Source organism: Gopherus flavomarginatus, chromosome 7 (assembly GCF_025201925.1).
Source record: "Gopherus flavomarginatus isolate rGopFla2 chromosome 7, rGopFla2.mat.asm, whole genome shotgun sequence".
In the NCBI taxonomy this organism is placed as follows: Eukaryota; Metazoa; Chordata; order Testudines; family Testudinidae; genus Gopherus; species Gopherus flavomarginatus.
In genome coordinates this window covers 52,299,051-52,313,891 of record NC_066623.1, presented here as the reverse complement: position 1 = coordinate 52,313,891, position 14,841 = coordinate 52,299,051, and the positions used below count along the sequence as shown (strand labels likewise).

Genomic DNA, 14,841 nt, shown 5'->3' with positions numbered 1-14,841 from the left:
GTGCTATATAACTCACTAACATTATTAAGCTGGTCTCTGTCCGTCGGCTACAGCATTTTTAGACGAGTCCATCCTTTCCAGTGCCATAGATAAGCTATGTGATAGTGCTTTTATACACTGAACTAGTAAAAGCATTGCAACTTCCTTTAATTTTCAGAAGGCAGAATGTTGTCCAAACTAGAACTCACTCAAGAGGATCGGATGCATAGCTAAATGGCTTTCAAGGAATTTTCATGCAACTCCCAGTGAGAATTTCTCACTGAACTGGTTTCGTGATGGATGAAAGTTTCTTTCCAGTTTTCATAGTCTGTATCATTACAATACAGCACAACCCAGTGGTGCAACCCTAGATACTGTTAATTATCCTCCTCTTTTTGTTTGTATACGTTTAAAGTGTCTCAGCCAGGAAAAATGTTAGTCTATTTTAAGAGAAAAAAGATGTGAGGTCAGAAGAGTGGTTTTAATTTGTGGAGGTGATAGAGAAGGGAGAGTAATTTAGCAAGGGAAACTCTGCTAGCCTGCTAAAATTTGAAATGTAATTTAATATTTATCAATAATCTAAGTTTTTGGTGTCTGGAAGCACTTTTTTAAATTTACCTTTAAATGTTAAACTTAATAGAACAACATCTGGAAATAAGTACTTATTAACTAAACACTTGATACAGGTAGGAATATTATCCATCGTGAGCACAGTTCCACACCACCTGAGCAGAGTGAGTTCCTTTTGCGTATCTTTTCTTGTCCTGTAACTTTGTTGGAGCACCTCTATACCAGGGTGATTTAATTGTCCTAATAAACACTCGATAGATGATAGCTGTCTTCACAGTAGGTCTGATGAGGAATTTTGTCTAAAATCTCTGCTGCAGTGCTTTGAGTCTATATTTTGGGAAGCCTCCCCTCCCTCCTCCCCCCCCCCCCCCCCCCCGTGTCATGCCCTTTACTCAAACATTCAGGGTTTGCATCTCTTCCTGCAAATACCAAAGTCAGTTCACACTTTTTCAGGGTACTCTAGGACTTGACCGTGCCCCTACCATCTTCATGCCAGAATCTCTGGTACCCAAACAGAACATTGCTGCTATTCTCCCATCCTGTTGAATGTAATCCTTGCTTTTAAAAACTGCTTTGAGGGCAGCAGTGAGCATTATCTTCCAACTCTTCTCCCTTAGAGGAACAAGAGTTTCTAGGCTTTTCTTCTGGAATGGAATAACCCTCCAGTCTCCTCTCTTGTTCCTCCATCCCCGAACATAGCATTCTATCTGCAAGGAGATCCTCTCAGAAGAAACTGGAGAGTGGGGGGACTCTGCCACAATTGCTCCTTTCTCTGGGCTTCACTCTGCCAGGGAAAGATACTCCTAGTGGAAGGCTTGTTGGGATCTCTGCTTCCCTCACATCAGCCAAGATTTCCCGGGAGATACCTTGGCAAAGACAGGTCAGCCATGTTAGGACTTAGCCAGGTCTTTGCTGATCAAGGGCTCTTTGGCAGGGAAGTCCACAATCCTCTTAAACTTCCCTGCCAACATACTTCTAAATTCCAGGGTTGCATCTAAATATTCTAAGTGGGTAACCAAGTCATTTGGCAAGGAATCTGCCTCTGTTTTTCTGTCCTTGCTCACAGAAAAACTGTTCTTTCTTAGGGAAGTTTTCTCTTGCTTCCTCTGCAATCATTTGTTGATTTCTGAATGCTGAGACCCTGGAGCATTTGAGTGGGCCAAGACCCAAACAGAATCAACAGGTGAGAGGCCTTGGGTTGACTTTTCCGTTGTCTTTTCCATGCCCCCACTATCCAACACACCCCCTCTCACCCAGATGAGAAAAACCACAAAGTAAAAAAAAACAGAGAGAGAAGGTAAAATCATTCTGGATGCTCTTGCTGCTTCTCCAGGGTCTTAGAATTGAGAGAACTTTTTTCTCCCAACCATGTTTAAAACATTTGGTATGTGAGAGAGATGTAGCATGGATATTCCCTGGAATTTCACATCTCTTCATCCTTTCTCAGATCTTGAGAGGTGATGAGAAACTTAACATTCTGCAGGAGTCCTAATCCTACAGCTAGGGAAACAAAACCTAAAGAAGGAAGCTGGCCAGGACTCTGCTGCATGCTCCTGGTAGTTAGAGAAAGGGTCGAGTGGAGTCTGGGCCAATCTAGTCCCAGAGGGTGAATAGAGTTGATAAAAGACAAAATTCAGGATGGCGACTCTAGCTTCTGCTATCACTGGAACCACTCCATGTGACCTTCCAACATCAATGGACCTGGCAAAAGCTTATTTACATATTCTAGTCAGACTCTTGTCACAGACATTCGTTCAGTTTGTCTCCAGAAATTGCAAATATTAGTTCAAACAACTACCTGTCTGTCATCTTCCCCTATGGTGTTTGCAAAGGTAATGATAGTGATATAGCCTGACTGAGGAATCCAAGGTCTTAGATATATCTATTCTTACCAGGTTTGGGACAAACTTGTTCTCCCTGCTCTCTCTATGAAGATGGTCTACCTCACGATCAAAATAGCATGTAGGTGAGACAATGGCTTACCTACAGGAAAGGTTGCACAAGATCCAGGCACTGAACTCAGAAGTATCAAGGAACAAAGTGTTACTCATCCATACCTGCAGGTGCTAGGTCTTAGTCTAACTCAAAGATTGCTCCATGTAAAACACTACATGTGAATGCTTCAAGGAGTTTAATTTACTATTAAGAATATAGTTTCCTTACAGTTTTGGGAAATACTCATCTGGTGTGAGGGTGGACGGAGATGTGGACAAATCTGGCCCACGTCTGATATATTGATTAGAAGAGGCTCAGCCTCAGTGCATGTGTTTGTGGGAGGAATCTGTCTCAAAAAGGGAAGTAGTTAAGTCACGTTTTCTATGAAGTGTGTAAAAGCACTTGTGTGGAGGGAAAAGAAACTTGAAATAGTTCCTCCTGTCTGATACCTTTTTACACTTCAACAGTGAAAATTAAATACAAAATATATTGGTTTTGCCATCATTTTCTATGATGTATAGACAAATAGCAACTTAAATTAGGGACATGCGGACCTAATTTCCGTAAAATGCAGCCATGCTCCGTAGTTGCAGCCATGCTCCATTTTAATTGAGATGTGGCCATCAGAGACTACTTGTCCAGTAAGAAGTGCTACATCTCAGTTCAAGTGACGAGGCCAATCTGATCAGACTTGCGCATTTTCAGCACTGAATGAGTTTGGTTCTGAACGAGGCACCAAATGAAAATATTTCCTGCCCCCAACAGTTTGTAATCTGATAAATGAAGCATGGAATCCATAGTCTCCAATAGCTAAACCTCAACATTAAATATGTGGGTGCTTGTCATTGTAGAACTTCATGGACCATAATTATGATTTAAAATTGTGGCATATCTAATTTGAAAAATTATAGTAAAATTTCCTTCCCTTTGTCAGTTTAACATACTCACTCAATATTCTCCATAGAATTATTGCATGGAATTCAAAGGTTTGCTGTTAAATTATAATAGTGCTAAAATCTTGATTTTAGGGGGGGAGGTAGGGTGGGGAGGGGGTACTTTAGTCAACCACTAGGTTGTTTAGATCAGTTTGTGGGACAGCTTAGAAATACATATTTTTTTTAAACACTTCAAAAGCATGTTTGACCCTGACTATATTTGTTGCTATGCAAGATTACATACATCTACTTTCTGTAATCATGGGATTTGACCTTTTTGTGTGTATTTTTTCCTCAAACATGAGTGGTGGGCATGAGACACTTATATTTGGTACAGTTTCAGCTCCAAATTATTTTCTTTAAGGTTTTAAAATATGCAGCCAAACAAACATACTACTTATGTGGTGATGTGTAGTCCTGTGTTTAAAATTACAAAATAAAATGGACATTATGTTCAAATATGCCATTTTGACAAATGATCTTTCTGTACTCCCTTAAGTGGTTACGGATCATACTGAAGACAGAAACTTGCGCTTCTGTGGTTGTGACATTTTTCATTGAAACATGCATCAGCTATGTCCAATCTCAGAAACGCTTTCTTACCTTTTTGCACCAATGACTTATCAAAACCATTTAATTTTAAAGCGATTTAATGTTTTTATTTTAGAACCTATTTTTATGGTATTTTAAGCGTGTATGAAAATATATTTCCCTTACTCCCACTCCCCTCGTAGGGAGGGGAGGAACACAAGTCAATGTGAGCAAATTTAATCTTGGATACTGAAAATTTAAAATGGTTGATTACTTTGTCAGTTGAAGCTATATGGAAGCTCCCACTTAGGGCTATAAGTTTTTTTGCATGAACACATCGCATTGTGCAATCATAACGATCAAATGTTAAGCAAGGAGGCTCGCAGGTAGCCTGTACTTCCTTTTTAACTATAATGAATTGTTAACTGAAGGACTAACCCCGAAGAGATAAAATGTTCTAAATAGCTAACCTGTTTCTCTTTTAAAAAAAGAAAAAACTTCCTTTTGTTTTCCTAAATAGATGGAGTCTGCACGTAAAGCATGGGAGAATTCTCCAAATGTGGGGGAAAAGAGTTCTCCAATAACCTCAACGGCATCTCCCATAACTGGAGGTAACAGTGGAAGCAGTAGCAGTGGACCAAGTAGTGGCACTTACAGCTCTTTCTCAAGTGCATCAATGCCTCCTATTCCTGTGGCATCAGTTACACCTACAACTTCGTTATCAGGTATAACTCTTTAGATTGCGTATTATGTGTTGCATCACGCCCTTTATCCAGTTTACTTGTGTTACCCTTTTATCATGCCAACCTCATCGCTTTCTTTGAGATTAAATATTGGGTTCTAGTCTGTTTGGTGCAAGCTACAATTTATCAAAATCCTCTTATTGGGAGGTCTGATATTTCCCTTATGATTTTACTGCATAGCCAGCTCGAGAGAGGGGGTTTTCTTATTTCTCTTTTCCAGTAGGGTAGATCTGGAAGATACTGTTCTGGAAGCTCCTCTTACCCACCTTCATCTTCAGCTGGCTGCACAGAATTTTTTGTGTATAATATAGCTGCTCTCCCCCTCCTTGTAGTCTTCATGATGCTGACCTTGTGGAAACCAGTAGCTGTGGCAGCTACTCAGTTCCCATAGTTGTCTGAAAATCTCCAGATTTTGTTTTTCAGTAGTGCTGACTGAGGCCTCTTTGTGGTAGACACTATACAAACATGCATAATATGAGAGTATCGCACAAGAGTTTCAGATAACACAGGTTTCACTACTGTTACGCACAAACATTAATGGGAAAGTGTTTGACTCCCACTATAGCTTACAAAAGTGGTAAACAATGTAAAATTTGATATCCAGTTAAATCATCTTATATGTGGCCTTTAAGTATGTACTCCAATCCCAGCTGAGGTGACTGAAAAAGATTTCTTACTATGGTAAACTGATATTCTCTGGATAACTGGAACAGAAAGTGCAATCATGTTTTAAGAAATATTAAGATTCAGGCACTCCAGCCACACAGCCATCTCTATAAGTACTTTTTTATTGTTCGCCCTTGCCTGTGGTAGTCGATGCTTCCAATGTTTTGTCAGACCTACTCAAACATAAGTTTTTGAATGATCATTTTAAATAAACTGTTTGATACATGGTTTTTTTTTCCCCCAATCCAGGAGCTGGAACATACACTACCTCTTCACTGAGTACAAAGTCTACAGCCACCTCAGATCCTCCTAATATCTGTAAAGTGAAACCACAGCAGTTGCAGACAAACAGCCTTGCTTCTGCCAGTCACTTCTCCCAGCTTAGCTGCATGCCATCCCTCATTGCCCAGCAGCAGCAGAGTCCACAGGTCTATGTGTCTCAGTCTGCAGCAGGTAATAGTGTTTGTGAGGTTGGAAGGGAAAGGTGCTAGCTAGTTCTTCGTTTTCTTTGAAGTTCAGTAAAACAAGCTGGTAGGACTTTTAAAACAAAAAAAAAACCTAGTACAACTGAGATGAAATTATCTCTGAAATTAGTGATATGCTTCTGAGTTATTACATACTCTACGTTCCATTTTTACCACCTGCAGCAAAAACAGAATGACTGGAGGGCAAGTTACATACTTACTTATACACTAATATTACCTTGTGCATATGTTGTGGTCAAGCCCTGCACAATATGGGTATAGAATGGTGTTATATTGACCAATATCCTTCAAAAGAAACTTCCACTAAATAAAACAAGTTTGTATCTTCTCCATATTGTATCTTTGTATTAATCCCTTTTTCTGTAACCTGCTTTGCATTTTTTAATTTTAAATCTGTATTTCTTTAAATTTAGTCATCTCTCTCTGGTTTTAATCTAATTTTATAAACTATTGCAGCAGTCTCTCTCTTCAGTGATACCTTTCTCTAACTATAAAGAAACTACATGGGTTTTTTTTCCTTTAAATTGCATAAATTAATATGTTCTTCACACAATGCTTAGTTCTAAAATAGGGCATTTAGAAGTCTGTCCAGAATTTACCATACCAGTAAATGTCATGAGATTCAAGATGTATGTGCTCAATTTATAAATATGCAAAAGCTCAAAGGGCCGGTGAGGCCCACCTTCCACTTGTACATAAGAATACCATAGTGGTTCAGACCAGTGGTCCATCTAGCCCAGTGTCCTGTCTTCTGAGCAGTGGCTGGTGCCAGATGCTTCAGAAGAATGAACAGGGCAATTTATCAAGTGATCCCCTGTTGTCCAGCTTCTGGAAGGCAGGGGTTATGTGACACACCCAGAGCATGGGGTTGCATCCCTGACCATCTTGGCTAATAGCCACTGATGGACCTATCTTTCAAGAACTTCTCTAATTATTTTTTGAAAACAGTTGCGCTTTGGCCTTCACAACATTTCCTGGAAATGAATTCCACAGGTTGACTGTGTGTGTTGTGGAGAAAAAGTACATCTGTTTGTTTTATTTCATTGGGTTCTTGTGCAATGGGTAGGAGTGAATAACACTCCCTTATTCACTTTCTCCGTGCCATTCGTGGTTTTATAGACCTCTATCCTATCCTCCCTCCCCCCAGGTTCTCTTTTTTTAAGATGAACAATCCCTCCCCTTCTATGGGCAGGTCTACACTACAGCAGGGATCGATGCTCTGAAATCAATCCACCAGCGGTCGATTTAGCGTGTCTGGTAAAGACCCGCCAAATAGACTGCAGTTCACTCTCTAGTCAACCCCTGTACTCTACCCCCAATGAGAAGAGTAAGGTAAGTTGACGGGAAATTTTCTCCCATCAACCCCCTTCAGTAAGTCGACCTAAGGTACGTCAACTCCAGCTATGTTGTTCACATAGCTGGAGTTGTCTAGTATAGGTCGACTTACCGCGGTAATGTAGACATAGCCTATGAAACTGTTTCACATCCCTAATCCTTTTTGTTGCCCTTCTCTGTACTTTTTCTGGTTCGAATATGTCTTTTTTGAGATGAGTAACCAGAACTGCATGCAGTATTCAAGGTGCGGAGTAACATGAATTTATATAGTGGCATTATACTTTCTGTCTTACTGTATATTCCTTTCCTAATAGTTCCTAGCATTGTCAGCTTTTTTGACTGCATATTGAGCAGACGTTTTCTGAGAACTATCCACGATGACTCAAAGAAATTTCTTGAGTGATAACAGCTAATTTAGACCCCATCATTTTGTATGTATAGTTGGGATAATGTTTTCTGGAATGCTTTTCTTTGCATTTATCAACATTGAATTTTCTTGCTGAGTCACCCACTTTTGAGATCTCTTTGTAACTCTGCATAGTCAGCTTTGTACTTAGCTATCTTGAGTAATTTTGTAGCATCTGCAAACTTTGCCACCTCACTGTTTAACCTATTTTCCGGGTCATTTATGAATATGTTGAACAGCAAAGGTCTCAGTTCAGATTCTTGGGGGACTCTTGCTATTTACCAGTTTCCACAGTGAAAATTGGCCCTTTGTTTCCTATCTTTTAACCAGTGTCTGATCTATGGCATGACCTTCCTTCTCATCCCGTAACTGGGTACTTTGCTTAAGAGCCTTTGGTGAGGGACTTTGTCAAAGCCTTTCTGATAGTCTGAGTATACTCTCTGAATCGCCCCGTCCACGTTTATTTTACCCCCCTCCAAAGAATTCTGGTAGATTGGCGAGGCATGATTTCTCTTTACAAAAACTGTTACTTTTCCCGAACAGATTTTGTTCAGCTGTGTGTCTGATAATTCTGTTTACTGTAGTTACAACCAATTTACCTGGTACTGAAGTTAGGCTTACCAGCCTGCAATTGCCAGGATTGCTTCTAGCGCCTTTTTTTTAAAAACCAGTGTCACATTAGTCATCCTCCAGTCATCTGATAAAAAGGCTGATTTAAGCAGTAGGTTACATACTGCAGTTAGTGGTTCTGCAATTTCATATTTGAGTTCCTTGAGAACTCTTGGGTGAATTACCATCTGGTCTTGGTGACTTTATTACTGTTTGATTTACCAGTTTGTTCCAAAACCACCTCTATGGACACCTCAGTCAGGGACAGTTCCTCAGGTTTGTCACCTAAAAAGAATTGGATGTGGGAATCTCCCTCATGCTTGTCTTCCTTGAGTGCCCTTTTGGCACCTTGGTTGTTCAGTGGCCTGCCCAGCTGAATGTCAGGAACGTAAACAAAAAATTTTGCTAATAGTCTGAGTCTCTTGCTAGTTGCCCTTCAAATTCTTTTTTGTCCTGCCCTATTTACTTTTACACTTGACTTGCCAGAGTTTGTTCTTTCTTTTCCTCAGTAGGATTTGATTTCCAGTTCTTAAAGAGTATCTTTTTGTCTCTAACTGCCTGTTTTACTCTTTTTTAACCATGGTGTCATTTTTTGTTCCTCTTGATTTTTTTTTTTTGATTTTTTTTTTTTTTGATTTGAGGTTTACCTTTAGTTTGAGCCTCTATTGTGTTTTTTAAAAATTTTTAGCTTGCAGGCATTTCACTCTTATGGCTGTTCCTTTTAATGTTTGCGTAACTAGCCTCTTCATTTTGATGTAGTTCCCCTTTTGGAAGTTAAATGCTACTGTGGTTGGTTTCTTTGGTATTTTTCCCCCTATAAGGAAGTTAGATTTAGTTACATTACAGTTGTTCTTTCTGAGCAGTTCAGCTATATTCACCTCTTGAACCAGATCCTGTGTACTACTTAGGACCAAATTAAAAATTGCCTCTCTTTGTGGGTTCCAGGACTAGCTGCTCCCAAGAAATAGTCATTAATAGTGTCTAGAAATTTTATCTCTGCATCTCATCCTGAAGTGATGTGTTCCCGGTCAATATGTGGATAGTTGAAATCCACCATTATTACTCAGTTTACTGTTTTTGTAACCTCTCTAATCTCTCTTAGCATTTCACAGTCACTGTCACCATCCTGGACAAGGAGTTGGCAATATATTCCTACTGCTATATTCTTATTATTCAAGCATGGAATTTATTCAAGCATGGTGCAGTTCGATTCGCCAACGTTTTTTATTCTAGTTGACCCTGCTTTCTTTTGTACACAGTGCCACTCCCCCACCAACCTGCTCTGTCATTTGTATATGTATTGTCCCCTGATGTTACCATGTCCCGTTAATTATCATCGTTCTGCAAATTTCTGCTGTGCACATTATGTCCGTATCCTCACTTGATTTCAGATAGTCAAGTTCATCCATCTTAATATTTAGACTTCTAACATTTGTGTACAAGCACTTATAAAATTTGTTAATATTTAGGTGTTTGCCTTCAAGGTGTGTAATTGAATGGGTCTTCTTCATTGACTGTTATTTTCAGCTCCTACTTGTCCTTTATCAACTTCTGTCCTCTCCTCTTTACTGGAATATACAAAATCCCCTTTAATAAATCCTCTAAAGGATGTCTCTGTCTGAATCGTGTGCTCCTTTGTACCTGTCAGCTTTCACCCAGTCCTTAGTTTAGAAAATTCTCTACAATCTTAAATTTCACATGTCAGCAGTCTGGTTCTGTTCTGGTTTAGGTGGAGCCCATCCTTCCTATATATGCTCTTCCTTTCCCCAAAAGTTCCCTTGTTCCTAATAAGCCTGAATCCCTCCTCCTAACACTATTGTTTTATCCACGCACTGAGATACTACAGTTCTGTCTAACTGGCCCTGGGCATAGAACTAGAGTTTCAGAGAATGCAACTATGGCCTAAATATGGCCTCCAGGACCTCTCTCCTACCTTTCCCTATGTCACTGGTATGTAGATGTACCATGACTACCATCTCCTCCCCAGCACTGCCCATTCTTCTGTCTAGATGTCTCAAGAGATCTGCAACCTTCACGTCCGGCAAGCAATTCACCATGCAGTTCTTCCATCAAAAGCCCAACTGTCAATATTTCTAATAATCCAATCCCCCAGTTCAGCCACTGTGGTCTCAAGAGCCTGTACTTGATCTCTGTGAGCCAGGAGCTGCTTACACCAAATGCATGCCAATGCCACTTGCCCATAATGCAGGTAATCGTACCTGCTGCCTTCAGGGCAATATACTGGATAGCCCACTCTGCTGCTGGACTGCTACCTGCATTCTTTGTACTCTTGCATGGTTGTTTCCTATGTTTTGTTTGGGAGCGGTTTGTGGGGGAGCAAGCTTTATTGGGCCAAGTTTAGAGGATGTTTATAAGGTGTATCTTGATTTCATGTTCCCTCTCTAAACTCCCTTTTAAAACTCTCATTTTTCGCTCTTGTTCACTAGCTCCTTCGGTCACTTACGAGCTGGCTTTTTAAATCCCTGTTTTCCGTGACTCTGCACCCTTGTCAAGGGATTCTGAAGGGATTAGGGATCCAAGGATGGCAGGCTGCTAGGCTCAGCACACAGTTCCCAAACAGACCACACTATAAACTTAAAGCGTGCAAACACACAACAGACTCATCCCAAGAGTCATGTAGTTGCTCCTCCTTCACCTGGAGAACTCCCTCACAAAACTCTCCTGTTCGCTAGCTTACTGAAAATCTCTTCCCACTCCAAATCTCTACCCCCGATGCTAAGAGTCAGGCAAATAGTTAATCTAACTTGTAAATATGAAATAGAAAACTTCCTCTCTGGCTGCAGTTCCAACACTATGTGGAAATCTGCCCAGAAGGAAAATGTTTTAAATTCAGACACTAATTTTCATATTTTCCTGCGGTCCTGCAGCTCAGATCCCAGCTTTCTACATGGACACAAGCCACTTATTCAGCACTCAACATGCACGTCTTGCTCCACCTTCCCTGGCTCAACAGCAAGGTTTTCAACCAGGACTTTCTCAGGTATTTGAGGATTCATCTTACTGGACCTTCATTGTAAAGCTGTTATAACTTAAGTGGAGCTGATAGTTGCAGGGGGCAGAGAGAGCTCTGTAAATGCTAAATTGCATTACATTGCATTCCCAATCTATCATAGTTCAGTTTGACCATGTACACAGACTTTTATGGTCTTTCAGTCAACATTCATGTGAACAAAGATTTCTTTATAGCAGTATTCCAGTAGAAGCCCGTATTCTCAGAAATATATTGCTTCATACAGGAGTCTATGTTCACACCAGAAGTGCTCACTGTTTTTTCTTCCTGCAGTTGAGGAAGTTGTGTGCATATGTAATAGTAGGGAAGAATACTAATGAATCCAGTAACTTGTGGGTGAATCAGAACATATCATTTAGAAGAGGGGTTGGCAGCCTTTCAGAAGTGATGTGCCGAGTCTTCATTTATTCACTATAATTTAAGGTTTTGTGTGCCAGCAATACATTTTCACGTTTTTAGATCTTTCCATAAGTCTATAATATAGAACTAAACTATTGTATGTAAAGTAAATACGGTTTTTAAACTGTTTAAGGAAACTTCATTTAAAATGAAGTTAAAATGCAGAGCCCCTCCAGACATCGTGACCCAGGCAGTGTGAGTGCCGCTAAAACAGCTCGCATGCCGCCTTCGGCATACCTGCCATACGTTGCCTTCCCCGATCTAGAAAGCAGTCCAGCCTCTCTTTAAAGAATTCAGATTGATAAATTAGCCAGCTCCTTTTGTAACTTGTTCCAGTGGTTGATTTCCCCTCTTGTCATTGTAAAAGTTCTTATTCCCAGTTTGAATTCTTCTAAATTGACTTCCAGTCATTAGGTCTTGTTGTGTCTGTCTGCTATCTTAGCGTTCCTATTCTATGGACTATTAATTTTTTATAATGGAACACTGCTTATTACACAACAATGGAACAATGTTCCTGAAAGCCACGGCCAAAAGTTTGGTACTGAGGAAGTTTAATAAGTGAACTAGTTAAGGAAGTGTACCAGCTTTCTCCACAAAGAAAACCTATGCACATGAATGCAGTAATTCTCATGTATGTAACAATAAAACTGAATGTGAACTTTGCTGTAAATAGTCAATAAATCTTGTTTGTGATGGTCAGTTTCTATCAGGAAGGAATCTAGGTGTTTTTAAATCTGGGATTCCCCATATAGGCCAAAAATATAAAGCTCTTGTAGAAGAGAGTAAAGGAAAAAGTTGAAAAGTGTTTTAGATCTCCTAGATTTATCTCCTGCTAACTTTCTAAAGTATTCCATCCATCTGCCTGAGAGAATCAAGTCCAAGTGACTTACAGTGGTTTATAAAATATTAGTGCACAAGTCACATGGATTATCTTACTAAAGTTGCTCAGAGTATGAGTAATAAAGATCAAGTATTAAGATTGCAGCATGTAGTCCATAGACTAAAACGTTTGCCAATTATTAAAAAAGTAACTTGTGAAAGGTAACAACTGAATGCCTTGTGACGGGGTGAGGACTCGCCCATGCAGTGCCTCCTGCTAGTCATCTAGGGAATTAACTCTTCCAGCACAGTGTGCCCTCTGCAGGCCTGTGTCTCGCCTGCCGCTGGCCTTGAGTCCCTCCCAGACCCCAGTGCCCCTCTAAGTCAGGGTTCTGTCCCAGCAGCAGTAACCCCTCCGTCTCTGAGTCTCCCCTCCCAGGGAAGTCCCCAACCCCCTATCCCCACCTTGCCTCAGTGGCTGCTGCCAGTGATCATCTGCCCCTGCTCCCTGGGGCAGACTGCAGTCTATAAACCACTCATCATTGGCAAGGAGGGTTTGGACTTGCTGCCTTTCCTAACCCTGGGCTGCACCTTTGCAACCCTAGTACCTGCTTGGGCTTTGCCAAGGCCTTCGGCCTGGGGAGTTGCTAGGCTGGAGCTCTCCCGCTCCCTCTGCCCTTCCCCAGCACTGCATCACCTCAGGCAATCTTTGGACCTTTTAGCAAGGCCTGTAGCCTGGGATTTCACTAGGCCGGAGCTCCCTAGTTCCCTCTTCTCTTCCCCAGTACTGCTCAGCCTCAGGTACCCTGCTCAGACCCCAGGCAACCAGGTCCTTTTCTCTCCAGTGAGAGAGACTCCTCCCAGCTCCTGGCCTACTGCTCTGTTATAAGGGCCAGCTGGGCCCTGATCGATGCTTCCTTAATCAGCCCAGCTTTTCCAGTTGCAGCCCAGGGTAGCTGCCCCACCACAGGCCTACATTTAATAAATGTACTACAGATAGTTTGCTCAGCTATCATCATAAACTCTGACTTCTCATTTGCTACTATATTACAGCAACTGCACATTCATAATGGTTCTGAATTCCTTGAGCATGATTGTTGGGATTTTTTTTCTGTTTTATTGTTGGTCATCAGAATCAAATGTCTATAAAGTTTGGGTCATAACAATTTTAGATGGACATTAACTTTAAATAGCCATGTTCATTGCCTCAGTAAGAAGTGAACTGTTATATCTTTCTAAGCTTATTTGGAAATAGAAATCTGTCAACTCTTCAGTAAAGTTAACTTTGCGTTTAGAAAGTTGTGTGTCCACTTTATAACCTTTGTGTTTAATGTGCAACTACTTTTTAGTCTTTTTTAATTCCTTTATCAGTCCCATTGCACGTTAGGTACAGGCATTTTTTCCCTTAAGGGTTTTGACTAGGCAATTTTCAGTTACCAGGATTTTTGTGTGACTGTTCCTACACTTGGATATTTAATTATTTATTTTTGTTACAGCCCACTTCAGTTCAGCAGATTCCCATCCCCATCTATGCACCTCTACAAGGACAACACCAAGCCCAACTGAGTTTAGGAGCGGCACCTGCTGCTTCCCAGGCTCAGGAATTGTTCAACTCCTCCTTACAACCGTATAGGTAAATGTTTTTGCTTAAGTAAGAAAAAACAACAAATGAGATCAGTCCATTGTAGTATTTCTTTCTTTCAGCACTTCCCACCTTTTCAGACCAATATTGAAGCCTAATAGCAACTCTTAAAATCCTTGTTAGTTTGTGAATTCAGGCTTGAGATCCAGTAATAGAGATCTGACTTAAAATGAGCTACAAAGCTTAGGGACCGGTTGAAGACCTACAAAAATAAAACCTGCTACTTGTTAGAAATACTGTGGTCTCCCCCTAGTTAACTTACCAGCCAGAGTTCATTAGACATTTTATCTTCTCACCCTTTTTGCTCCTCTCAAAAAATCCACATATTCAAAATGTCATTAATTCTGTGCCAAGCAGAATGTTGTTGAAAACTTTCATGGAAATTGAAAGAGGTAGCCTTCACGTACATAGTTTAATCAAAAGAACTTTGGGTGCTGTTGTGGTCAACATCAGATGGTGGCTATTGGTGGTAGACTCTGTAGAGTAGATCTGAAAGATTACACTAACATCCAGTGTCCACAAATCCTTTCATTCACAACTCAGTCTCCTGCCTCTCCTAAGCATTTCATTGGGAGTCTTTTGTATTGACTTTAATGAAGTTGAGTTGAGCCCCATATGCACAAGAGATGAACTCCTATTCTGCAGATCCTATGCTGCTCATAATAGTGAGACTCCCTCCTGTTCCTAGAACTAAGGCAGATTTTTCTAGATGAGCTAAGAAAGCATCCTCTAATCTTTGACTGCTGTCTGAGAGAG

The 14,841-nt window shown here is 40.6% G+C and overlaps 1 protein-coding gene across 12 annotated transcripts in view; it reads left to right on the top strand.

The window, feature by feature from the left end:
- The window catches only part of PRRC2C (proline rich coiled-coil 2C), a 139,634-nt gene that overhangs the window by 98,893 nt on the left and 25,900 nt on the right, over positions 1-14,841 (top strand). For all 12 annotated transcript variants that reach the window (XM_050962951.1, XM_050962957.1, XM_050962959.1 and 9 more), the window contains 4 exons: positions 4,471-4,675; positions 5,609-5,812; positions 11,083-11,195; positions 13,940-14,076. In XM_050962951.1, the coding sequence (XP_050818908.1) occupies positions 4,471-4,675; positions 5,609-5,812; positions 11,083-11,195; positions 13,940-14,076 (659 nt within the window). The remainder of the gene's footprint in view (positions 1-4,470; positions 4,676-5,608; positions 5,813-11,082; positions 11,196-13,939; positions 14,077-14,841) is intronic.